At 43.1% G+C, this 26,839-nt stretch overlaps 2 protein-coding genes across 2 annotated transcripts; both read left to right on the plus strand.

Annotated features, from left to right (window-relative positions):
- The first annotated feature begins 12,096 nt into the window (after window positions 1-12,096).
- Window positions 12,097-17,038, plus strand: LOC125552238 (putative WD repeat-containing protein C2A9.03). The gene is made up of 9 exons (XM_048715725.2): window positions 12,097-12,565; window positions 12,745-12,912; window positions 13,354-13,440; window positions 15,467-15,592; window positions 15,678-15,782; window positions 15,873-15,964; window positions 16,057-16,162; window positions 16,249-16,335; window positions 16,412-17,038. The coding sequence occupies exons 1-9, from the start codon at window positions 12,440-12,442 to the stop codon at window positions 16,829-16,831; spliced, it is 1,317 nt and encodes a 438-aa protein (XP_048571682.2). The 5' UTR covers window positions 12,097-12,439; the 3' UTR covers window positions 16,832-17,038.
- Window positions 17,039-25,167: 8,129 nt separating this feature from the next.
- On the plus strand, window positions 25,168-25,960 carry LOC125552237 (17.9 kDa class I heat shock protein-like). The gene has a single exon (XM_048715723.2). The coding sequence runs from the start codon at window positions 25,270-25,272 to the stop codon at window positions 25,744-25,746; it is 477 nt and encodes a 158-aa protein (XP_048571680.2). The 5' UTR covers window positions 25,168-25,269; the 3' UTR covers window positions 25,747-25,960.
- Window positions 25,961-26,839: the final 879 nt, after the last annotated feature.

Below are 26,839 nucleotides of genomic sequence, written 5' to 3' on the forward strand. Positions count from 1 at the left end.
AGGAACCTTTGTATCCTGAAGGCCACCCTAAGAGAATTGAGCAAGATTCTCAGAGAAATAACATTGATGCACCTAGTTCTTCTAAATGGAAGAAAAAGAAAAATGATAGAACTGTGCAAACTTCTAGTGAACCTATTGCTGAACCACCTGATAATCCAAATGATATCTCTATGTCTGATGCTGAAACACAATCTGGCAATGAACATGAACCTAATGAAAATGTTAATGATGATGTTCATAATGATGCTCAACCTAGTAATGATAATGATGTAGAAATTGAACCTGCTGTTGATCTTGATAACCCACAATCAAAGAATCAACGTTATGATAAGAAAGACTTTGTTGCTAGGAAACATGGTAAAGAAAGAGAGCCTTGGGTTCAGAAACCCATGCCTTTTCCTCCCAAACCATCCAAGAAAAAGGATGATGAGGATTTTGAGCGCTTTGCTGAAATGATTAGACCTATCTTTTTGCGTATGCGATTAACTGATATGCTCAAAATGAATCCTTATGCTAAGTACATGAAAGATATTGTTACAAATAAAAGAAATATACCAGAAGCTGGAATTTCCACCATGCTTGCTAATTATACTTTTAAGGGTGGAATACCAAAGAAACTTGGAGATCCAGGAGTACCTACTATACCATGCTCCATTAAAAGAAACTATGTTAAAACTGCTTTATGTGATCTTGGAGCCGGTGTTAGTGTTATGCCTCTCTCTTTATATCGTAGACTTGACTTGATTAAGTTGACACCTACTGAAATATCTTTGCAAATGGCTAATAAATCAACTGCTATACCTGTCGGTATTTGTGAGGATGTGCCTGTTGTGGTTGCAAACGTTACTATTTTAACGGACTTTGTTATTCTTGATATTCCCGAGGACGATAGTATGTCTATTATTCTTGGAAGACCTTTTTTGAATACTGCAGGGGTTGTTATTGATTGCACTAAAGGCAATGCCACTTTTCATGTTAATGGTAATGAGCATACGGTACACTTTCCGAGGAAACAACCTCAAGTTCATAGTATCAATTCTATCGGAAAAATTCCATCGATATTGGAGGTTTTGAATTTCCTCTTCCTACTGTCAAGAAGAAATATGATATACTTATTATTGGGGATGTGCATATCCCCGTTGAGGTAACCTAGTTTTATTCGAAATTTCTCCGGTTTCATGTTAATCGAATGAGTTTGTTAACAAGACTTGATCAACCTTGTTAGTGGATTCCTTTTGATGAGCATGAGATGGATAAAACTGGAAGCACAACCTTCTGTACCCTCTCTATACTTTCTGTTATTTAGTTGAAATAAAGTAAAAATAAATAATTTTCTGTCTGTTATTAATTATCCGTGCAATATAAAAATACCTCGAAAATAAAAGTTCTCCAAATGCCCTGAAAATTAAATATGATTTTTTCTAGAATATTTGAGGATTTATGGAACAAAGAACACACCAGGGGGGCCAACCACCTTGCCACGAGGGTGGAGGGCGCGCCCCCTGCCTCGTGGGCCCATGGTGGCCCTCTTCCACTTATTCCTACACTCATCCTCTTCTTCTTCCTCCCACAAACACGAAAAACCAACTCAAGCACGAGTTCCAGCCCTCTTTGCTGCCATTTTCGATCTCCTTGCTCAAAGCACCTCTCACAAAACTGTTTGGGAGATTGTTCCTTGGTATGTGACTCCTTCATTGGTCCAGTTAGTTTTTATTCTAGTGCTTTATTCATTGCAAATTTTTGCTGCTTGGGTGACCCTGTTCTTGAGCTTGCATGTCAAATTTATATGGTCAAAAGTATTTTTGATGCATGATATAGGCCCTAGGCACTTGTAGGAGTAGTTGCTATCAATATTATTGAGTTTGGTTTACTTTTATTTTGAAGTTACAAAAAATTTCAGAATTTCTCAGAAAATGATGAGGAGATTATTGAGGGGCTCATAGAGCCAAAGCTCGAAGGAAAAGGCACCGAAGCCTAAGTATAATTTGCCGTGCACCGCGGAGGTTCGGGCGTGTGAATGGCCTTCCGAGGATTTTTTAAGAGCAGCCGGGATTTATGAAGATTTTCATGAGTTGGCTCAGACTGCAGGCCTTACCGCTTTCCTTCATGACCAATGCGATCAGTATCTCTTGCTCACAAATATCTTTGTGCAAAACTTTCATTTTCATTCTAAGAACTCACCACCTACGGTGGAATTTCATTTATATGATGAGCATAAGGAGATGTCACTTTATGATTTCTGTCGGATTTGTTTAGTCCCTTTCGGGGGCAAGTCAGAAGAACCACATCGTGATGATGTGGAGGGATATATTGACACTATCACTGTAGGGGAAACAAGAAAGGTTTCCGATGCACGAATCACTAGCATACATTTTCCTGTTTTACGCTACTTTGCATTATTTACTAGTCGTTGCTTAATTGGTCGCGGAAACTGTGGAAACCTAAGTATCCCTGATATTATCATTTTGCACCACGGCTTATACGGTGATAACTCTTTTAGTATGGGCGGCATTATTGCTAGACGGTTAAGTATGAACCGTACTAAGGGTCCCATCTTTGGAGGCATCTATGCTACACGCCTAGCTGCACATTTTAACATACCTATTAGGCATGCTGAGAAGGAAGAAAAAGTGTTGCCTCGTGTTTATCTAGATTATAAAAGTATGGTGGCACATGATTTTATTATTAAGAATAGGGCAGGAGAGCTTAAATATCAATTGTTTTTTAATAAACATCATCCTGAGACTATTACATTGCCTGCTCCTTGTTTGTTTGATTTGACTGTAGGCACGTACCTTGTTCCGTTGACGGCTATTTACGCCTACTGGAACCCTGCACCAGCCGAGGAGCCAGAACCGGAACCACAATTTGATCCTTCACGATAGTCTAACTATCAGTGGGATCCGGAGATGATTGCCAGTCAGTGGCAATCGGTGTTGGGGAACGTAGTAATTTCAAAATTTTCCTACGCACACGCAAGATCATGGTGATGCATAGCAACAAGAGGGGAGAGTGTTGTCCACGTACCCTCGTAGACCGAAAGCGGAAGCGTTAGCACAACGCGGTTGATGTAGTCGTACGTCTTCACGATCCGACCGATCCAAGTACCGAACGCACGACACCTCCGAGTTCAGCATACGTTCAACTCGATGACGTCCCTCGAACTCCTATCCAGCCGAGTGTTGAGGGAGAGTTTCGTCAGCACGACGGCGTGGTGATGATGATGATGTTCTACTGACGCAGGGCTTCGCCTAAGCACTGCTAAGATATGATCGAGGTGGATTATGGTGGAGGGGGGCACCGCACACGGCTAAGAGATCAAGAGATCAATTGTTGTGTCTTTGGGGTGCCCCTGCCCCCGTATATAAAGGAGTGGAGGAGGGGGAGCGCCGGCCCTCTCTATGGCGCGCCCTAGGGGAGTCCTACTCCCACCGGGAGTAGGATTTCCCCTTTCCTAGTAGAACTAGGAGCCCTTCCAAGTAGTAGGAGTAGGAGGGAAGGAAAGGGAAGGAAAAAGGAGAAGGAAGGAAGGGGACGCCCCCCCTCCCTAGTCCAATTCGGACCAGCCCATGGGGAGGGGTGCGGCCACCCTTTGAGTCCTTTCTCTCCTTTCCCGTATGGCCCATTAAGGCCCAATACGAATTCCCGTAACTCCCCGGTACTTCCGAAAATATCCGAATCACTCGGAACCTTTTCGATGTCCGAATATAGTCGTCCAATATATCGATCTTTACGTCTCGACCATTTCGAGACTCCTCGTCATGTCCCCAATCTCATCCGGGACTCCGAACTCCTTCGGTACATCAAAACACATAAACTCATAATATAACCGTCGTTAAACTTTAAGCGTGCGGACCCTACGGGTTCGAGAACTATGTAGACATGACCGAGACACGTCTCCGGTCAATAACCAATAGCGGAACCTGGATGCTCATATTGGCTCCTACATATTCTATGAAGATCTTTATCGGTCAAACCGCATAACAACATACGTTGTTCCCTTTGTCATCGGTATGTTACTTGCCCGAGATTCGATCGTCGGTATCTCAATACCTAGTTCAATCTCGTTACCTGCAAGTCTTTTTACTCGTTCCGTAACACATCATCCCGCAACTAACTCATTAGTTGCAATGCTTGCAAGGCTTATAGTGATGTGCATTACCGAGTGGGCCCAGAGATACCTCTCCGACAATCGGAGTGACAAATCCTAATCTCGAAATACGCCAACCCAACAAGTACCTTCGGAGACACCTGTAGAGCACCTTTATAATCACCCAGTTATGTTGTGACGTTTGGTATCACACAAAGTGTTCCTCCGGTAAACGGGAGTTGCATAATCTTATAGTCATAGGAACATGTATAAGTCATGAAGAAAGCAATAGCAACAAACTAAACGATCAAGTGCTATGCTAACAGAATGGGTCAAGTCAATCACATCATTCTCCTAATGATGTGATCCCGTTAATAAAATGACAACTCATGTCTATGGTTAGGAAACATAACCATCTTTGATCAACCAGCTAGTCAAGTAGAGTCATACTAGTGACACTCTGTTTGTCTATGTATTCACACATGTATTATGTTTCCGGTTAATACAATTCTAGCATGAATAATAAACATTTATCATGATATAAGGAAATAAATAATAAATTTATTATTGCCTCTAGGGCATATTTCCTTCAATCAGAGCCTTCTTCTTCCTCATCGCAGTATGATCCAACTATTATTATGGATATCAGCCAGGCCAGCCGTGGCCATAGACCAACTTAGGCCAGAAGCTTAAGCTTGGGGGAGTACGTGTTTCTCACCGACATTACATTTATGTTCACACACACTCATTGCTAGATGTCGGTGCTCATACTTTTTCATTGTATCATCCATACTAGTTTATTTCCTTTTATGCTTTCTTCTTGTGTGCTTGATAAACCTTAAGAAAAAACCAAAAAAATTAGTTGTAGCTTTTAATTAATTTACTTTCCATGCTTGTAGTAGTTATTAAAAAGAAAACCCCAAAATATTTCTCGTTCTTCTTTTGCTTGTTGGGAGCTTTCCCGTGTAAATAGTTTTATTTCTTTTGTTTCTTTGGGGGTCAGTAGAAGAAGACCATGATTAAATTGTTGAAGTGGCTCTTATATGCTTTATTGTTGATTTAACCAAGAGCCCATATTGCTTTGTCTTCTCTTGTTTATTAAATGTTCACAGATTCCAGCTTAGTCCAATGCACGCGCACTCTTATTATTATTCACATCGTTCGGTCGTGCAAGTGAAAGGCAATTATGATGATATATGATGGACTGACTGAGATGAGAAAAGCTGGTACGAACTCGACCTCTTTTGTTTTTGTAAAATGATGAGTTCATCGTTCTTGATTCAGCTTGTTATGAATAAACATGTTTGCAATGACAATTAGAGATCATAGTTGCTTGTGCCATGCTTGATTAGCTATGAGTTATAATGGTTTACCTTGCGTGCCAACATGCTATTAATATGGTTATGATGTGGTATGATTGGGTGGCATCCTCCTTTGAATGATTTAAGTGACTTGACTTGGCACATGTTCACGCATGTAGTTGAAACAAATCAACATAGCCTTCACGATATTTATGTTCATGGTGGATTATATCCTACTCATGCTTGCATCCAATATTTATTAATTTTAATGCATGTACATGGCTGTTGTCGCTCTCTAGTTGGTCGCTTCCCAGTCTTTTGCTAGCCTTCACCTGTACTAAGCGGGAATACTACTTGTGCATCCGATCCCTTAAACCCCAAAGTTATTCCAGATGAGTCCACTATACCTTCCTATATGCGGTATCTACCTGCCGTTCCAAGTAAATTTGTATGTGCCAAACTCTAAACCTTCAAATAATCATCCCGTTTTGTATGCTCGAATAGCTCATGTATCAACTAGGGCTGTATGTATCTTCCATGCTAGGCGCGTTATTCTCAAGAGGAGTGGACTCCGCTCCTCACTCACGAGAAAATGGCTGGTCACCGGGATGCCCAGTCCCATGCTTTATGCAAACTAAATCAAAAATAATTGCAAAACAAAACTCCCCCTGGGACCTGTTGTATGTTGGAGGCACTCGTTGTTTCGAGCAAACCATGGATTGATATTTGTTGGTGGAGGGGGAGTATAAGCTTTACCATTCTGTTTGGGAACCGCCTATAATGTGTGTAGCATGGAAGATATCGCCATCTCTTGGTTGTTATGTTGACAATGAAAGTATACTGCTCAAATTTTAATTATCTCTATTTCAAAACCGAGCTCTGGCACCTCTACAAATCCCTGCTTCCCTCTGCGAAGGGCCTATCTATTTACTTTTATGTTGAGTCATCACCCTCTTATTAAAAGCACTAGCTGGAGAGTGCAGCTGTCATTTGCATTCATCATTGTTAATTTATATTGGGTGTGACTATGACTGGATCTTTTTTACCATGAATTACAATGTCTAGTCAGTCCTTGGTCTTTAAAGGTGCTCTGCATTTATGTTTTGCGGTCTCAGAAAGGGCTAGCGAGATACCATCTTGTTATATCATATTATGATTGTTTTGAGAAAGTGTTGTCATCCGAGATTTATTATTATGGCTTGCTAGTTGATTATGCTATTGATATGGGTAATCATGAGACCTGAGAATTATTGCAAATATGGTTAGTTATAATCTTTGCTGAAAACTTGAATGCTAGCTTGACATATTTACAACAATAAGAACAAACAGAGTTTGTAAAAGTTTTTCTTTATTTCTTTCAGTTTGTCAACTGAATTGCTTGAGGACAAGCAAGGGTTTAACCTTGGGGGAGTTGATACGTCTCCGTCGTATCTACTTTTCCAAACACTTTTGCCCATGTTTTGGACTCTAATTTGTATAATTTGAATGGAACTAACCCGGACTGACGCTGTTTTCAGTAGAATTGCCATGATGTTGTTTTATGTGCAGAAAACAAAAGTTCTCGGAATGACCTGAAACTCCACGGAATATCTTACAATAAATAATAAAAAATCCTCGCCAAAGATGAAGACCAGGGGGCCACACCCTGTCCACGAGGGTGGGGGCGCCCCCCTAGGGCGTGGCCCCCTACCTCGTGGGCCCCCTGGAGACCTCCCGACTCCAACTCCAACTCTATGTATCTGCTTTCGGGGAGAAAAAAATAGGAGAGAAGATTTCATCACGTTTTATGATACGGAGCCGCCGCCAAGCCCTAAAACCTCTCGGGAGGGCTGATCTGGAGTCCGTTCGGGGCTCCGGAGAGGGGAATCCGTAGCCATCATCATCATCAACCATCCTCCATCACCAATTTCATGATGCTCACCGCCGTGCGTGAGTAATTCCATCGTAGGCTTGCTGGACGGTGATGGGTTGGATGAGATTTATCATGTAATCGAGTTAGTTTTGTTAGGGTTTGATCCCTAGTATCCACTATGTTCTGAGATTGATGTTGCTATGACTTTGCTATGCTTAATGCTTGTCACTAGGGCCCGAGTGCCATGATTTCAGATCTGAACCTATTATGTTTTCATCAATATATGAGAGTTCTTGATCCTATCTTGCGAGTCTATAGTCACCTATTATGTGTTATGATCCGTTAACCCCGAAGTAACAATAATCGGGATACTTACCGGTGATTACCATAGTTTGAGGAGTTCATGTATTCACTATGTGCTAATGCTTTGTTCCAGTTCTCTATTAAAAGGAGGCCTTAATATCCCTTAGTTTCCCTTAGGACCCCGCTGCCACGGGAGGGTAGGACAAAAGATGTCATGCAAGTTCTTTTCCATAAGCACGTATGACTATATTCGGAATACATGCCTACATTACATTGACGAATTAGAGCTAGTTCTGTGTCACCCTATGTTATGACTGTTACATGATGAACCACATCCGGCATAATTATCCATCATTGATCTGATGCCTACGAGCTTTCCATATATTGTTTTACGCTTATTTACTTTCCCGTTGCTATTGTTACAATCACTACAAAATACCAAAAACATTACTTTGCTTTCGTTACTCTTTTGTTACCGTTACCATCACTATCATATTACTTTGCTACTAAACGCTTTGCTGCAGATACTAAGTTTCCAGGTGTGGTTGAATTGACAACTTAGCTGCTAATACTTGATAATATTCTTTGGCTCCCCTTGTGTCGAAGCAATAAATTTGGATTGAATACTCTACCCTCGAAAGCTGTTGCGATCCCCTATACTTGTGGGTTATCAATGGTGAGCTTGGAAACAATCAGGTTAGCTAACCTATCCCTTACTTAATTTATGTTTTATTTCCAAAATCACTAATGGTCTCATGTGGCTTGCCCGTGCAATCACGGTGACTTGATGAGCTTGAGGGGGGGCTTGTGAGATGTGGAAACAATCAAGTTCCCATTACCGCATAGAACCATTAATATGCGTCGTTGTGTTAGAGTTCTTGCATTCATGCATTTTTTTCTAGTATAAGGAGCAAACAAAAAATGAAGACATTTTCCTTTTTCTTAGTTGGCATGAAGACATTTTTGCCTTGTTTGTTGTTTCCATGGTAGAATCATGTTCTTGCACAAACAAACATGTGAGTGAGAGTTGTTATAGCCGGCTATGGTACTCTATAGGGCATTTGATAAAATATTGCTTCTACTTCTCCTCTCGATTACACTAAGGCTAGTCATAGTGGGAGTAACATAACTAGTAACATACATGCCACATAAGCAAAAAAGATGATGTGTCATGCAATTAAAGAGGAGAGAGACAAATGGAGTAACATAATATGTTACCATTACATAGCGCTTTCCAATGCAAAATGAGTCTACAAAGCAATAAATGTATATATGCATGTTACTACACCTATGACACTTCCCATTATGGAGGTAGTAACATAGACTAATAACATACATATGTTACTAGTCTAAGTTACTGTCCACTATGACTAGCCTAACAGATTCATATGTATATAAAAGTTAGATTAGCTTTCGAAGCATTTTTGCAGCAGTACTATGACCTCTGTTTATGTAAGAGAACTTTTGTACTTCTTGGGTGCAGCACATTTTCCTCATATCTTATTGTTGTTTATATTTTATTTGTGTGTATTCATGCCATCGAATATTGCACCAGTAACCACAAACTTTGTTGCGGTGCTGCAACTTTGAAGTGTTTTGTACTGCCACTGCCATTTTACCATTACCGTCGAAACTGCCTTCTATTGAGGTTGTGAAGACCATTATAGTTAGTATTGTGGATTATTCGTATACTACCCTCGTGCTATATTGAATGCTGATTGGTCAAATCATTGTTTTGTATGGCTTTCCAGACGAATGATGCAAGTAGATGTCTTAGTTCCATTGCATAGTTTTGTATTATTTTTTGCAGTTTAATACTATGGTTTGGCTCTGAAGTTCTAGGAGGTGCGGACACCAACCACTACTTGTGGATTCTTTTTGTAGTGTTGCTCAGATTTATGTTTGCCAAGAACAATTGTTGCAAACATACTGAAGAATATCCTACTTTGCTACTGGACATCTTGAAGTAAAGGGTGTTGTCATAACAATTGTTGAAGCCAAAAACATGAAAGACTATGAAAAGTTACGTTCTTGACATAGAAGAGAAGCCAAGAACATAGTTGGCGAATGTTCTCTAGGAGGGGTTAGCATTTGCGAATGTTTTTGGCAAGTTTAGTTGTATGAGGTTGGCAGTTTCTTTAGAAACACATGACAAATTCTGGGAAGAAGAGATATTTTGCGGCAAAAAAGACAGGACTTTCCATCCCTTATCAAGTAAACTTACCATAAAAATGTTCGCTTACCACCCCCTTTCTAGCTGACATTCGTCAGATAACACTCTCGTTTACAAATTAACAAACAATCAACAGCAAAATTGTAGGGAAACAACATGGGAAGGTCGTTCGTACGCCTCTACTACCTCCGTCTGGGTTATTAGTCCCCATAAATTTTTGGGTCAAAATTTGACCACATATTTGACTAGCAAAATGTTAGTACATGCAACAATAAAATAAAATATTGTTGAATTTGTATTTGAATGTAATTTCTAATGATACTATTTTTGCTACATACTCGGGTGGTTGAGAAGAAAACACCCCCCCTCGACTCCTGTGTCACTTCAAAGCGTGCGACCTGGTTGTAACCCTACTGTCAGTGTGAAATCCGGCAAACCTCAGGGTAGGGGTTCCTGAGTTGTGGATCTCGGATCGAGGGTAACAGGAACAGGAAGACGATATTTACCCAGGTTCGGGCCCTCTTGATGGAGGTAAAACCCTACGTCATGCTCTTGTTTATATTGATGGAGATGTATCGAATGCAGAGTTGATCTACTTCAAGATCGTAAGATGTGTTCTAACCCTAGGGCTAGATGAATGAGATTGCGTTGAAGTCCCTTCTACTGGCTAAACCCTCTGGCTTATATACACGCTAGGTAGGGCATCTAGAGTTTACAAGGTCGGTATCTTGGCATGGAGGCGGCAGGAGAAATCTTGGAGTATACGACAAGTCTTTGGTAGATGCAGTCTCGATCATGCCTCCGGGGTGCGGCTCCCGGAGTCCATCTTGAGACAAATGAGGGCCTACCAGCCCATCCCGAGGAGCATGGGTCAACTAGGTTAGTACCCCCTAGTCTAGGACACCGTCACCTAGCTGCCGCCAGCAGCAGCTCCCACATTGGCGCTTCTTGCCCGCCGGCATGCGCCGCGTTTACTTTAGGATCGTCGGGCTTCGGCGGCGCTGCTCTTCTCCAGGGCGGAGGATGTGGGATCCCTTTGATATCTTGGTTGCGGATCCGATGCGGCGGCGCCCTGCGCTGCTTCGTCGACACTGGTACTGTGGGAATGGGGCCCCGCGGGCATCTGCGCGGCATGTTGGGATGCGGGATGGTGGTCTCGTGTGGGCTCTCGACGATGGCCACCATGGCCGTTCGCGTGGCGCGACAGTTGGCCTTCTGGTTGGGGAGACGACAAGCGGCGTTCGGGTGTCTCGTGGGTGAAAGCCTTAACTGAGGTGGGCAGTGATGGCACCTTCGGCGTCATTCCCTTCTCGAAGGGGCCGCCTTGGGAGATGGTTGGCTTGTGGACACCATTTGGTTGGCATTGGCGGCAATCTAGATCAGAAGGTTGTGCGGTGTGACATCTACCACGTCGGCAAAGACGGGTCTCGATGGTGTGACACAACGGGATCTCGGCGTTGGACGTGTGTTGATGGACGCGCACATGATGGTGGTGCTGTCTGGCTCGTGGTGGCATTGACGGTAGTTGGGCATGACAAGATCAATGCGTTGATCTCTCCTGAAGTTGGAAGGATGAATGATGGCAGTGGCGGATTCAGGAGCGTGTGCATGCGGTGTGTGCCGAGGGTTGGCTAGACTAGTTATCAACTCGTCATGGGGCGTTTGACCAAGCTCCAGATTAGATGATGTGTGTTGGTGCGATGTCAAGGCACATCATCAAACGAGTAGGTGTTTCGACATTGTTCATCAAAAGGATGGCTTCAAACTGATTCATGTATTTGTTTTGTCAGATTTGTTAAATAATATAATGAAGATAGTTGTGTGAGTCATAAAGGGGTATTCTTCTTTTTGAAAAAACTTACTCCATTTTTAAATATTTGTCTTTTTAAAGATTTCAATAAGTGACTATATACGAAATAAAATGAGTGAATCAACATTTTAAAATATGTGTATAAATCCGTATGTGATAGTTCATTTAAAATCTCTAAAACGTTAAATATTTAGAAATGGATGAAATATATTTTACTTCCTCCGTCTTAAAATAAGTGTCTCAAACTTAATAAATTTTGTACTAAAGTTAGTATAATATTGAGACACTTATCTTGAGATGGAGAGAGAGTATTAGTTAAGATTAGGATTAAAATATGATTTGAAATTGAGGTGACTATTAAATCCAGACGGATGTTTTCTCCTTGACAAAAGTTAAATCCGGACGGATGTACTACTGGGCAGAGTAGGGATCCGTATTAAAAATGGGCAGGCATTGTGGACCCGTGGCAAACTGGTAAGCGTCGTGGACCCGTGGCAAGCGCCTGAAAGGTCCAGACTGCGGCGCGACAGCCGCGCACGCGGGGAACCATGCAACACGACGTGTGGATTCTGTGGAGGCATGCCTGGTGCCCCGTCCAGCCCATCCCCTCAGGCAGAGACAGCTCCGTTACACTCTCCGGCCGGGGCCTGCCCGTCGTAAACGGCGACCATCCGCATGTTAACGCCACCCTGCACCGCCCCAACCCGCCGCCTATATAAACACCGGGACGTCCAAGCTCACCATTTCTCCATCACGCTTCCCCACTCTGCTCCGCTCTGCTCACCGCTCAGGATCGCAACTCCGCCCAATTCCTGCCACCCAACCGGCCGATAGAAATACTCTCTTGATTCAGTTTCGTCGGGGTTTTGTTTCAGCTCGACCCCTTCTACAACTCCGAGTCAGTCCGCCGATGGCGCACGACCTGCAGGACGACTTGGAGTTCGTCGCCGCCGGCCACGATTACGACGACTTCGAGTTCGACGATGCCGGCGGCAACGGGCTCCGAACCTCCGGCGGCGCTTCCCAATACCAGCTGGTATGATGCCGGGCTCCTCTTTGGTTCACTGCCTAATCTGAGCAGCACAATCACCTGCTAGCTAGAACGACAGAGGAAAAACTACACAAATTTCTTCTCTACTAGTAGGAGCGATGCTGTACGCCTAGCGCTGTGAAGGTGTTGAAAGATCTAACAGTTTTTTCCTTTTCCGATCGTAGAATACTGAGATGAACGACACTTCAGCCTTGGAGTACAGACAAGGGAAGGACATGCAGGAGATACCCTGGGAGAGATTGAACTACAGCAGGGATCAGTACCGTCAGATGAGGCTAAAACAGTACAAGAACTACCAGAGCCTCGCTAGGCCGCGGGATGCACTGGCAAAGGTGAGAAGATGCACTGCTCACTTTTTGTGTGTAAATTATGTTATCTTCAATAGCTGTCACTTTATTAGTCTTTTTAGCAGTTAAGCAACAGCTGGTTTATCATTTGTGTTAGTCAGGTATGGTCTTTTTTGTCTTCTATACAGTATTTGACTAGCAAAACATGTATTACACGGCAAAAAAAATATGTTTATAGATTCGTCGTTGAATAAAGTTTGTAAACATAGTATTTCTTATGGAACATTACACATGTTATGTTAGTCAAATTTAGACCTTAACATCCGTGTCGGCTAACAAACCCGGATGGAGTTCTCGCAAAAAAAAAAACTCGGATGGAGGGATTCTTTTTTCAAGCAACTGCCTTTTCATCAGAAAGAAGAGAATTGACTAGTTTATAGTTCATGAGGGAAATTGACCATCATAAAACCATCATTTTGTTTATAGGAATGCCAACGAGCGGAGACAAGAGACGCCTTCTACGATTTTCACTTGAATACAAGACATGTCAAGCCAACAATAGTGCACTTTCAGGTACCAATCTCTTTCAGGCCTTGGCACTCACATGCATATGACTACTTAACACCCGCATAAAGTTGTTGCGAGATTGATTTAACCTATTTCCTTTGTATTTTCACCACAAATTATTTATGTTTGTTCGCATGGACAAACTGACATCGATTTGGAAAATTGGTACAACTTTGTACTGAAGTTGTACTAAATCAGCACAAGTAATATGGATCGGATCGCAGGGAGTACTAGTATTTGCTAACTTACCAGTCACCACACTGTTCATAAATTATGAAATCTTGTCATGCATGGCGCGCCTCTTCTGTTTCCATGCTCGCCTTCGTGTGTAGCTATTGTACTTGCCGAAAGTAGCTCTGTCAGGGAATTCTTTGGTCTGTTAACAGGGATGATTAACCTGATTAACACTGTTTCATGGGTAAACGTTTTTTATTCCTCGTCACTGTTAGGGTATGTTTGGTCATCTGGCCTATAGGTAGGCTGTTGGCCACGCGGACATAATTCACTTTTCCTAAATCTACAAATATCAAATTTGTACAGATCTAACCAGTACTCCTAAATGACATTGGTTCTTCACCGCAAAAAAAAGGAGGAAAATGAAACTAACAGGCTCCAACCTCAAACCACACGTGCTTGGCGTAGTATAGTTGTGTAAACAGCTCTCAATTTTTCTCACCGTTGTGCTCCGCGTTATTCATGTTTCCTCTGTGTGTATACATGCATAACATTTGTTGCAGGGCATATGGTGGGTGGGTCCTAAGATGGATCTGTAGTTTTGGTGTCAGCAATTAAACTGTGATAATAGGGCAGCTGCAATATTCGGTCCTTTCAATATCAGGTCTACAAGCAGGTGGACGAGGATCCCCAGAATGCGGCATTATCGTGAATCGCCATAGAAGATGGGTATGGTTGAAAGTTCTACGACAGGCAAAGAAGAATCTCCTTGAATTCCCTTTTGCAGGTTACACAAGAGAAGAGAAGAGGATTGATACATTACATACTGTCTTATGGTTCACTGTTACTCCCTCTGTCAAGAAATATAAGAGAAGTGATCTAAACCCTCTTATATTTATGTACAGAGGGAGTACTATTGAATACTATATTTTTGTTGGATGATACCTAATGCTATGAAAATGGTGCGCAAATGGATCTCCTTGTTACGACTTATGTATATTATATGGCAGGCCTTGACCTTGTAAGGCCTCTTTGATTCAAAGGATTTCATACAATTTTTCGAGGACTGGATACTATGTTGGTTGTTTGATTCGTAAGATTGAATCCTATAGATTTTTTTTATTAAGAAACATTTGTAATACATTTCATAGGAAATCTAGCATCCACTCTAACCTCTTAAAAAAACTTTATTTTTCCTGATGCAATCAAACTAACTCAAATCAAATCTAGCATCCACTCCAACCTCTTGAAAAAAAAACTTTATTTTTCCTGATGCAATCAAACTAACTCAAATCAAATCTAGCATCCACTCCAACTTCTTGAAAAAAAAACTTTATTTTTCCTGATGCAATCAAACTAACTCAAATCGTGTAGGATTCGAGTGGGCATGACATTCCATTACCGTGTTCTTCCTATTCCTGGGTTTTTACAATCCTGCGAACCAGAGAGGTCCTTAACTGTTCTGGTGCGCTAATGCGTATGAACTGACTGGTTTACCTGGAGTTTTTTAATCAATTTACCTCGAGTCTTGAGTCTGGGTTCAGACTAACAACTTATATGAACTTTGGTTGCAGAACTCTAGCTCCATACTAACCTGAAGGAGATCTAGATTAACAGTAGCATCACATAGTTGTAATTACCCGAGTGAATTTTAACAGAAGCTTACTGTTGTGTCCTCCATCGGCGTTCTTGTTTGTTATCGTAGAATTTAGTGCGGTAGCAACCACTGACTAGAATGGTACTCATTTTTTTAGGGTTGGAAACTTGGAATGGCACTCATTTGCATCATTCTATTTCTGCAGAGTTTTAAGAATAATTCTGGTACAGATGCACTGACTGTATACTTTTCCACGTGCAGCTGAGGAACCTCCTGTGGGCTACGTCCAAGCATGATGTGTACGTGACACAGAACTATTCTGTGATGCATTGGTCATCCCTACTCCGGAGAGGAAAAGAAGTGCTCAATGTGGCAGGCCCAAATCAGGTGATCTACCTCAGAGCGATGTGATAGTCCTGGATCGTCGGAATGTCGATCAATCTCTGATCCACTGTGCGACCACACTGTGCAGGATATGCGGGGAGGTGGGCCCTTGTCAAGGGTGCAGATCAGCACCATGATGGTGAAAGACAACCTCCTGGCGGCTGGTGGTTTCCATGGGGAGTTGATATGCAAGGTAAGGAGGTGTAGGCACGCAGTGCAGACCTGTGGATGTTGTTCCTTCTGGATCTTCTTGTCTAAGCTGACGATTGTGTGTTTGTGTCAGTATGTTGATCAACCCGGAGTGGCGTTCTGTACCAACCTGGCCGGCAACAAGAAGTCCATCACCAACGCCGTCGAGATCGACAAATCACCAAAGTGAGCAAACACATTATATACAGCACCAATTTATGTTCCGAATGCAAAATGATTTGCTAACGGAGTTCGTCACGTATCGTCTCGTTGCACAGTGGCTCCACCCGGGTGATGGCTGCCAACAACGACTGCGTCGTCAGAACTTTTGACACGGAGAAGTACAGCCTGCTCACCCAGTTCCCCTTTGCGTGGTCCGTCAACGTGAGTACCCTGCTCTGCTTCTGGTGGTAGGCCTGCGGTGTTCTCTGCCGGTCTTGGTTGCTCATGCCATATGCTTCATGGTGCAGAACATGTCCGTCAGCCCCGACGGGAAGCTGCTCGCGGTGCTCGGTGATAGCTCCGACTGCCTCATCGCCGATTCAGGCTCCGGCAAGGTAAACAGAGAAGATGTGCTACGATTCGGCTCGAATTTCTGTACAATGGCTGCTCACCGTGGTGGCGTTGGGTCAGGAAATCGCGAGCCTGCGCGGGCACGCGGACTACTCGTTCGCGTCGGCGTGGCACCCGGACGGGCGCGTGCTGGCCACGGGCAACCAGGACAGGACGTGCCGGCTGTGGGACGTGCGCAACCCGTCCGAGGCGTTCGCGGTGCTGGAGGGGAGGATCGGCGCCGTCAGGGGGCTCAGGTTCTCGCCGGACGGCCGCTTCCTGGCCGCGGCCGAGCCGGCGGACTTCGTCCGCGTCTACGACGTGGCGGCCGGGTACGCCCGCGCGCAGGAGATCGATCTGTTCGGAGAGATCGCCGGCGTGTCCTTCAGCCCCGACGACGGCCCGGAGGCGCTGTTCGTGGGCGTCGCCGACCGTACGTACGGCAGCCTGCTCGAGTTCCGCAGGAGGCACCGTCACGCCTACCTCGACTGCTATCTGTGAAGTGTACGGCGTATTTCGCGTGCCAATCTTGTGCTACTGCTACTTCCTTTTTTACTGCTATATATATGCTTGAGAGTAGGGTAGAGCGAAGTGCGTCCCGTGTTTCGACATTTTTCTGCATCGAAATCACAGGTGACTGTATATGTTCGACAGGGGGTTCGCATCCTCGACTGCCTCGTCATATATTGAGTTCTGTGCACTTTTCTACCGAGTGAAGTCTGTTTATATATTGAGTTCTATGCACTTTTCTACCGAGTGAAGTCTGTTTTGAACCCTGAGGACATAGAGCACGACGCAAAAGAAATGAACCCCGATGTTAAATCCTTGAAGTCCATACCCTGAAGTTTTCGATCCCAGTTGTAATCACCCTTATTACTAGTGTATAATAGTCCATTCGTTTTAAAATATAATGTGTTCTCGGCTCTCGGAAACCGACTGCGCTGGAAGCAAAAGTTATATCAATGAATTCATATTCAAAAAAAGTTTTTAATTATATAATTTTTGCTTCTATTGTAGTTGGTCTCGTTGGTTAAATTTATGGTCAAAATTAAACCTTGAAAACATGAACGCATTATATTTTAAAACGAAAAGAGTAAGTAAATACAATGTACTTAAAGAAGAATTCAATACACAGTATACTTGATCTGTGCGTGCAAGTATAAGTGTCTGATCTGTTTTTTTATCTGACAGTGAGTTGTTCAAAAACTGTGTGCTGGCTCTTGTGTACCAGAGCATAGTTTGTAGATCGAATAAAATAATAAGGGCATTTTGAACAATATAATAAGGGCATTTTTAACCCGATCGCATATGATCGCATATCCGTCCGTAAAGAGTATAAACTCAGTTTTACTCCTCTATGCTGCATCTAACCGAAGTACTAAACCGAGTAGAGGAGGATAAATTTTACTCTGGCGCCTATCCATTCCTTAGTTTTCTTCGCGCAAATGCCTCTTTGTGGCCGATCGGTGACTCACATGAAGCTTCCTTGTTGAGGGTGGCGACCTCGTCGATGATCTTGCCATCTCAACACAAGTTGAGATGCCTTGTGCTGGACTGCAGCAACAGGGCATGGCAAGGCGAGCAACTGTGCCGGCCGCGTTGGTCATCATCGATGCTAGCCGTGGAGGAGACGAGCAGGGTGATGGCTAGCAGAAGACCCAAACCGGTCTGGAACCAGTCTTTCTGCCTGCACTCCATTATCGCCAAGCCCCCCGCGGCGTTCCATGCCGTGATGCGCTAGGCGTTGCTGGCTATGTGCTGCCGTGGCCACCCCTATCACGTTGGGATGCTGCTGCTACGGCGGCCAGCATACTGCTACGAACAGTAAGGAGTACAGCGCCGGTGCTGCTTCTCTGCCCGCGTTGCTCGAAGGTACCATGTGTTCCTCTGAATCTTGTGTGTTGTGTGTGTGTCCGAGGTGTGTTGTGTGTGTCCGAGTCTTGTTGCTCCTGTGCCGTGAATTTGGTTTGAATCTTGTTGCTCCTGTGTTGTGAATTGGCTGAATCTTGTGTGTTGTCTGTCTGAATCTTGTTACTCCGAGGCGCCGTGTGTTTATCTGAATCTTGTGTGTTGTATGTCTGAATCTTGTGTCATGTGTGTCTAAATCTTGTCGCTTTGAGGTGACATCTGTTCCTCTGAATCGTGTGTGATGTGTGTGTCTGAATTTTGTTGCTCACTGATACGTCTTCAACGTATTTATAATTTTTAATTGTTTCATGCTGTTGTATTATCAATCTTGAATATTTTATAACCATTTTATAGTCATTATATATCTTTTTTACTAACCTATTGACATATTGTCAAGTATCAGTTGCTGTTTTCTGCATGTTTTTTACATCGCGGGAAATCAATACCAAACGGAATCCAAACGTAGCAAAACATTTTGTGGATTTTTTAGGATCAGAAGACAACCAATGGGCCGAAGAAGCATCTGGGGGCTGCTCTAAGGGGAGCACATGGTGGGTTGTGCCCACCTTGGGTGCCCTCTGAACCGTCTCTTTACTCTATAAATACCCCAATATTTCAGAAACCTTAGAGGAGTCAACAAAAATTAATTTCAGCTATCGCAGAGTCCAGAACCACCAGATCCAATCTAGACACCATCACGGAGGGGTTCACCACTTTCATTGGTGCCTCTCTAATGATGCGTGAGTAGTTCTTTATAGACCTTCGGGTCCGTAGTTAGTAGCTAGATGGCTTCCTCTCTCTCGTTTAATTCTCAATACAATGGTCTTTTGGATATCCATATGATGTAACTCTTTTTGCGGTGTGTTTGTTGGGATCCGATGAACTTTGAGTATATGATCAGATCTATCTCTTTTTATCCATGAAATTTATTTGAGTTTCTTTGATCTCTTATATGCATGATTGCCCATAGCATCGTATTTCTTCTTCGATATTTAGGTTTTGTTTGGCCAACTTGATCTATTTTTCTTGCAATGGGAAGAGGTGCTTTCTAGTGGGTTCGATCTTACGGTGCTTGATCCCAGTGATAGAAGGGGAACCGACACATTTGTATCATTGCTACTAAGGATAAAACGACAGGGTCTGTTTCTACATAAATAGATCTTGTCTACATCATGCCATCGTTTTATTGCATTACTCTGTTTCTCCATGAACTTAATACACTAGATGCATGCTGGATAACGGTTGATGTGTGGAGTAATAGTAGTAGATGCAGGCAGGAGTCGCTCTACTAATCTTGGTGATGCCTATATAATGATCATTGCCTGGATATCGTCATGATTATTTGAAGTTCTATCAATTGCCCAACAGTAATTTGTTTACCCATCGTTTGCTACTTTTCTCGAGAGAAGCCAATAGTGAAACCTACGGCCCCCGGGTCTCTTTCTCATATTATTCGCCCCTGTGATCTATTTTCCTTACTTTTATTTTTAGATCTATAACCCAAATATACAAAAATACCTTGTTATAACTTATTCTTATTTATTTTATTTGGCATTCGATCTATCAATCTACTACAATTTATTCACGCCCGTTTGCCAATTTCTGGCGTCGTTACCCGAAAGGGATTGACAACCCCTTTAATATGTCGGGTTGCGATATTTGTTATTTGTGTGCGGGAGTCGTTTACGTATTGTTGCTTGGTTCTCCTACTGGTTCGATAACTCTGGTTTCATCACTAAGGGAAATACCTACCGTCGCTGTGCTGCATCATCCCTTTCTCTTTGGAGAAATACCGACGTAGCTTCAAGCCGCATCAAAAGGAATTTCTGACGCCGTTGCCGGGGAGGATCTTCAACATCTACCAGGTTCCTAATCACAAATCTCATCTCATCGCAATTTACATTATTTGTCATTTGCCTCTCATTTTTCTCTCCCCCACTTCACAAAAATTTGCCATTTTATTTGCCCTCTTTTTCGTTCGCCATTTTCTTGTCAGATCTGTTTTTGAGTGCAATATTGTTGTATAGTCATCATGGCTCAAGAGAACACCAAGTTGTGATTTCTCAAATACCAACAACAATGATTTTATTGGCACTCCGATTGCTCCCACCACTAGTGCGGAGTCTTGTGATATTAATACTGCTTTGTTGAATCTTGTTATGAAAGATTAATTTTCCGGTACTCCTAATGAGGATGCCGCGTCCCATCTTAATACCTTCGTGGAATTATGAGATATGCAAAAGAAAAAAGATGTGGACAATGATATTGTGAAAATGAAATTATTTCCTTTTCTTTGCGTGATTATGCAAAATTTGGTTTTCTTCTTTGCCTCGTAATAGTATCGATTCTTGGAATAAATGCAAAGACGCTTTTATCACTAAGTATTTTCCGCCCACAAAAAATATTTACCTTAGAACCCAGATCATGAATTTTAAGCAACTTGAACATGAGCATGTTGCATAATTTTGGGAAAGGATGAGAATGATGCTAAGTAATTGACCAACTCATGGGTTAAATTGTTGGATGATCATACAAAATTTTTATTCGGGGTTGAATTTTGTTTCTCGTAATATTTTAGACTCTGCCGCGGGTGGTTCTTTTATGAAAATTACTCTGGTAGAAGCCACAAAATTGCTTAATAATATCATGCCAAATTATTCACAATGGCATACCGAAAGAGCTCCTACTAGTAAAAATTGAAGAATGAGCTCTTTCGGTATGCCATTGTGAAAATTACACTACCATAATTCTTTAATATTATTCTCAACACTACCATAGAAGAAAAGTTGAAGATTGATGATTTGTCTAGAAGTGTTGATAGAATTTCTCATGATGTAGAAAATCTTAAGATGAAATTTTTTGTGCCTAAAGTTGAGGAATCAATTAAAGCTCCTTATGTTTTTATGGATGAAAGTAAGAAAAGAACCGCTATGCTTAGAGCTAGAAGAGAATTTTTTAGAAAAAACATTTTCTAGTGATTACTTTCGTAAAAGTGACGAGGATCTTAAAATGATTGGTGTTTTTTCTATTGATTCCTTGTTTAATAAAGTTAAGGTTGATGAAAAAGGGACTGGCGAAGAGTCAACTTTAGCTAGAAGACGTCCCGATAATTCAGAGGGTGCAAATCTTGTTGAGAAAAATGATAAAAGTGGGTTTGAAGAGGTCGAAACTTTAACTAATGATGTACCCACTCTTTTGGATTACAAAGACTTTAATTATGATAGTTGATCTTTGATTGATTGTATTTCTTTGTTGCAATCCATGATAAATTCACCTCATGCTTATGAACAAAATAAAGTTTTCACTAAACATATTGTCGATGCTATGATAAAAGCTTTAGAAGAAAAGTTGGAATTAGAAGTTTCAATTCCTAGAAAATTACATAATGAATGGGAACCTACTATCAAAGTCAAGATTAAAAATTATGAGTGTTTTGCTTTGTGTGACTTAGGTGCTGGTGTTTCTACAATTTCGAAATCTTTATGTGATGTGCTTGATCTTACCAATATTGAAGAATGCTCTTTAAATTTGTACTTGGCGGATTCTACTATTAAAAAGCCTATGGGAAAAAATAATGATGTTCTTATTCTTGCAAATAGGAATTATGTGTCCATAAATTTTATTGGTCTTGATATTGATTGCAATCCGTCTTGTCCAATTATTTTTGGTAGACCGTTTTTACGCACTATCGGTGCCGTGATTGATATGAAAGAAGGCAATATTAAGTTCCAATTTTCACTAAGAAAGGGTATGAAACATTTTCGTAGAACAAAAATTAGGCCACCATATGAATCAATCATGAGGGCATCTTATGGATCTCAGAACAAAGATGACAAAACTTAAATCATTGCTTTATTCCTAGCTAAGGGCGTAAAACTATAGCGCTCGTTGGGAGGCAACCCAATGAATAAAATTTATTTTTGCTTTTTGCTTTCTGTTCTTGAGCGTTAGCACAATTATGCTATTGTTATGATTGTGTTTTCTATGTTTTAATTAGTGTTTGTGCCAAGTAAAGCCTTTAGGATCTTTTTGGGTGATAGTTGTTTGATCTTGCTGAAAAACGGAAATTTTTGCGCTCACGAAAACAATTTTCATTTCTAACCAAAGAGCGATAAAATACAAATTCTTGTAGCAGACAATTAATATACAAATTTCCCAGGTCGTCCTAATTTTTCAGTTTTTGAAGTTACGACACTCCACCACAAGCAGTAACAACCTCTCGCCCGCGCACGTGATGTACACGAAATAGAGGGTTTGAACCTTGCGGCTCAGCACAAGAAAACCAATCTCAAAGATGGTACTCACGCGCGAAACAATTTTTACAAAGAAATCGCAACACAGAGATTTTCTAAAGATGATACAGGTGTCTACTCTTGAAAACACAGTGTCTATTTTATAAAAATAATCTGCCTTTACATGATCGCATCCTCTACTACTTATAGCTGCTCCGACTAATCAACTTGACCCTCACGTAGAATTAATCTATCCCTACATGCAACGCACAAGTCAAAAGGAAACTAAGACTATAATCTATTCTGGACTCTATACTATATATAATTAGTTGCCTTTTACATGTCGGCAATAAACACCATGTATTTTTCTTCACTGTAGGTGGACCCCATTCAAGTCCTTGAGAGATAGATGACCACGCACATCTCCTTCCCGTACATGTTCCTTATGTGGTAAAAATAGGAACATAAATCCTTCTTTAAATCTTTCTTTAACTCCTTTTATACCTCCAAGTAAATAGCCATAATTCTTGGTTGCATGCACCGACTGAATTTTGCCTCCTACAATTGGAACAGAATAGCATTCTAGGCTGGCTTCCATCTCATGTTTCTCTCTCTTTATTTCTTGCATCATTGTACGCATGTCAAGTCCTGAAGTACTAATAAATCTCATCTTGTCCTGAGCCTGGACATGTTTCTCCTTTTGGCCTATATTAATTATGTGTGATGCATCAACGTGCATGCAAGTATTAACTAGTGTATCCTCATCTTCATTACTTGGCCGGAGATACTCCGGTGTAGATGCTTCGTATTTCCGGACAACATCGGCTTCAGATGAAACGTCGACAACCTCAATGTTTTTATTATAGCGGGTCGTACCAGTTGTAATTGCATAAGTCAGAAAAACAAAATTATACCCTGCTACATTTAGGGGATCAGCTAGATCCGGCTAAAAGTTAGTGTAGTAAAACACTCCGGCCCCGACCACGTCCTGGTCAATGTCGTCTTCATCACCCCCATGTACCCTCCCTGCAGGTATGGACCCCCTTTGACTCACCTTGCAGCCCTCCCCGTGCCCCTTCTTGTGGCAACTCGCGCCGATCCAGATCAAACCACTTCTTCCCCGGTCGTCCCAAGATCCTCTGTAGGGTCGGTGGGAGTTCGTTCTAAAGACGCCATCGAAGTTGTTACACCCTACTGGGTATGCTTTGGGCTTGAGTGTCGCCGCCAGCTCGCCTAGTCCACCGTGTTCTAAGGATGGCCAGCATTTCAAAGGTGTGGCTGACTGGGGGCTGCTTCAATGTCTTTTCACCACCTTTAGCTGGCCATCCCACCACAAATGGCTTAGCTGGAGATCTCGATGATGAGGATGGATGGGTGCGTGTCCGGTCGCGCGACAGGCTGTGGCGCACGACTTTCCCCAACCCCTCTTTGGAACGTCGTCTGTCTGGGTGGATGGGGCGGATGTGCTTTCGTTGGCTCGACGACGAGCACAAGACGACTGCGTATCACAGCCCTTCAGATGCTCAAATTGCTTCCAGGTTGGACACCACGACAAGACATGCGCTAACTCGCAAGCCCCGCAAGTCCCCAATCATTCTCCCGTGGGCCGCTCACCTCTGAAAGCCTCTGCCGGTCATGATCCTCCTTGCAGAAGCTTCCTCCACTGCAGCTGGCTACTGCAACTCCGCCCGGCATGTCGCGGCTCGGGGATGCAGACTCCCGCCCGGTGGCGGAGGATGTGGTCATCTCATTTTCTTCAATCTTTTCAAGAATACACATTTCAAAATTGCAACTACAGATGAGGAAAAACAACCCAGGTAGTTGAACATAAGATGGTTCAAGATTTCATCAAGAACATTGACATGGTGCTGTTCTCCGAGACTCCTCAGGTACCTTCCTGGCTGGACGTTCTCGATTCATTCCCTATGTGCTTCTGCCCAAACTATGGAGGCGATGGCCCTTTAAGATGGTTTACTGCTAGCAAATGAGGTTGGCTGTAATCGCCTTCAAGTAGAGTCTGATTGCATGGGTGTTATAGATGCATTATCTGAAACAAGTCAGTGGTATGATCAAGCAACTCCAATTTATGCATCGTGCACGGGAATTGCTCGAGATATTGGTTTGGTTAATTTTATGGATTGTCATAGGGAAGCTAATGTAGTGGCGCACGGACTAGCTAGGTTTTGTTTCTCACGGGATGATGCCCCTAGCTTTATTCTACAATTCTTGTTGAATGATGTAAACATTTTTTGAAGTAATAAAATGCGTAATGATGGCTTTCCCTAATAAAAATGAATATTGACATGGTCTTCATCATAAGATATTTTTCCAAAATGAAGGACTTCAAGATCATCTTAAACGTGGCATTTTTTAGACAGAAAAGAGAATACTTTTTAAAAATTGTTTGGATTGCTTATCACAGAAAAGAGAGAATTTTTGTTGAACAAATAGAGAAGATAATTTTTAAGACTAACTTGCCGTCGGCTCAAGAAAGAACTGGAAGATACCCGATTTTTGTTTTTGAGAATCCACTAGAAAATACCAGATGACGATTTCATCTGCCGCAGCAGGGCCGGTTACGTTCCAGCCATAGGCCCAACGCTCCAAAAGCAGCAGTTTCCAGCACATTCCAGAATAGACAAGCACGCTCCAGACCCATCACCGGCCTTCCACCGGTACACTATAAAATCTGGCCTCCCTCACGGCCCAGGCAAAGTGAAGCAACGAAAAGAAAAGCATCCATCCCCTGAGTTTGAGAGCTTCCTAATCGCAGTTCGTCCTCGCCCAAATCGAGCAGCCATGTCGCTGATTCCCCGCGGCAACGCCTTCGACCCCTTCTCCCTCGACCTCTGGGACCCCTTCGACGGCTTCCCCTTCGGCTCCGGCGGCAGCAGCAGCCTCTTCCCCTCGTTCCCGCGCATCAGCTCCGAGACCGCGGCCTTCGCCGGCGCGCGGATCGACTGGAAGGAGACGCCCGAGGCGCACGTGTTCAAGGCGGACGTGCCGGGGCTGAAGAAGGAGGAAGTGAAGGTGGAGGTGGAGGACGGCAACGTGCTCCAGATCAGCGGCGAGCGGAACAAGGAGCGGGAGGAGAAGACCGACACCTGGCACCGCGTGGAGCGCAGCAGCGGCAAGTTCCTGCGCCGGTTCAGGCTCCCGGAGGACGCCAAGGCGGACCAGATCAAGGCGGCCATGGACAACGGCGTGCTCACCGTCACCGTGCCCAAGGAGGGGGCCAAGAAGCCCGAGGTTAAGTCCATCCAGATCTCCGGCTAGGCTGCTTGAGATTAAGGTTCAGGTTCAGTTCGCTGCTGTGAGTTTCAACTCGCTCTTTTGTGCCTTTTGCTCGTGTGGATGGATTTGGGTGCGTGTTCAACGTCCGTGTCCAGAGTTATAGTCATGTAATGCAAGCATCGAGTCCAAAGTGTGATGTACTGCTGTGATCAACTTCTGTGCTGATTTGAACGAGCGAGTCACAGTTCTCTCTTAACTGCTTTTGGAACTTCGATTTTACTTCCGTGTTGAAGTCGAATGCACCTCTAATTCCGTCGACCAATCTGCCATTGCGGAGCTCCCGCAGCATGGAAACTCTGTTCTTGTGTTGTACTGTGGGCGTCCACATGTAGTGGCACGGTGAAGCTAGAAACTCTGGCAAACGCAGCAGAACTCGTACGCACCTTCGAATACATCCGAGTATTTCTTTTCAAAGAAACGGGAGAACTGCTGTGATTTCATTGAAGAAGAACGGCATCGGTCAAGTACAGGTTAACTCAAAATGAAAACTCAAAAATGCGACTGGAGCGGGCTTTGCTCAGCCCTCCTCGTCGGCCAGTGGCCGCAGCCACAGCCTGGGTCAAACGAAATTGGGCAGCCGGCCAGAGGAGGTTGCTGCCTCGTCTCAGATGCGGATGAGTCACACCACTACAGGAAGCTCCTTGCGCTTAAGGCCTCGTTTGACAGGGCTTAAGGCCTCGTTTGACACGAAAGGTTTTGCACGAAAGGTTTTGCAGCCCCGGAGTGGAGGAGCGTCTGAGGGTCTGAGGGAATTTGGTTAATCCCTCTCTTTCATTCTTAATTTCCTACTAATCCCTCCCTCTTATAAACTCATCTATTTGGTTAAACCTCCTACAACAACATCAAAGCAAGCGTCCAGTTTTATGGGTGTCTTGGGGGGTTTTCTGTACCACATGAATTGAGGGAGATTCATGGAGAACAGAGAGGATTGGCCTGCTCAATCCCTATGTATCAAATGGGCTGACAAGGATTTCTGGGGATTTTGAACCTTATGGAGATATTCCCTTCCAAACCTCCTCCACCACACAAAGCCTAAAGATTTTTCTATTCCGTTCTAACCATATCTCCCGATCAA

The sequence above is a fragment of the Triticum urartu genome, chromosome 4A (assembly GCF_056163025.1).
Source record: "Triticum urartu cultivar PI428250 chromosome 4A, HENAU_Tu73, whole genome shotgun sequence".
Lineage (NCBI taxonomy): Eukaryota > Viridiplantae > Streptophyta > Magnoliopsida > Poales > Poaceae > Triticum > Triticum urartu.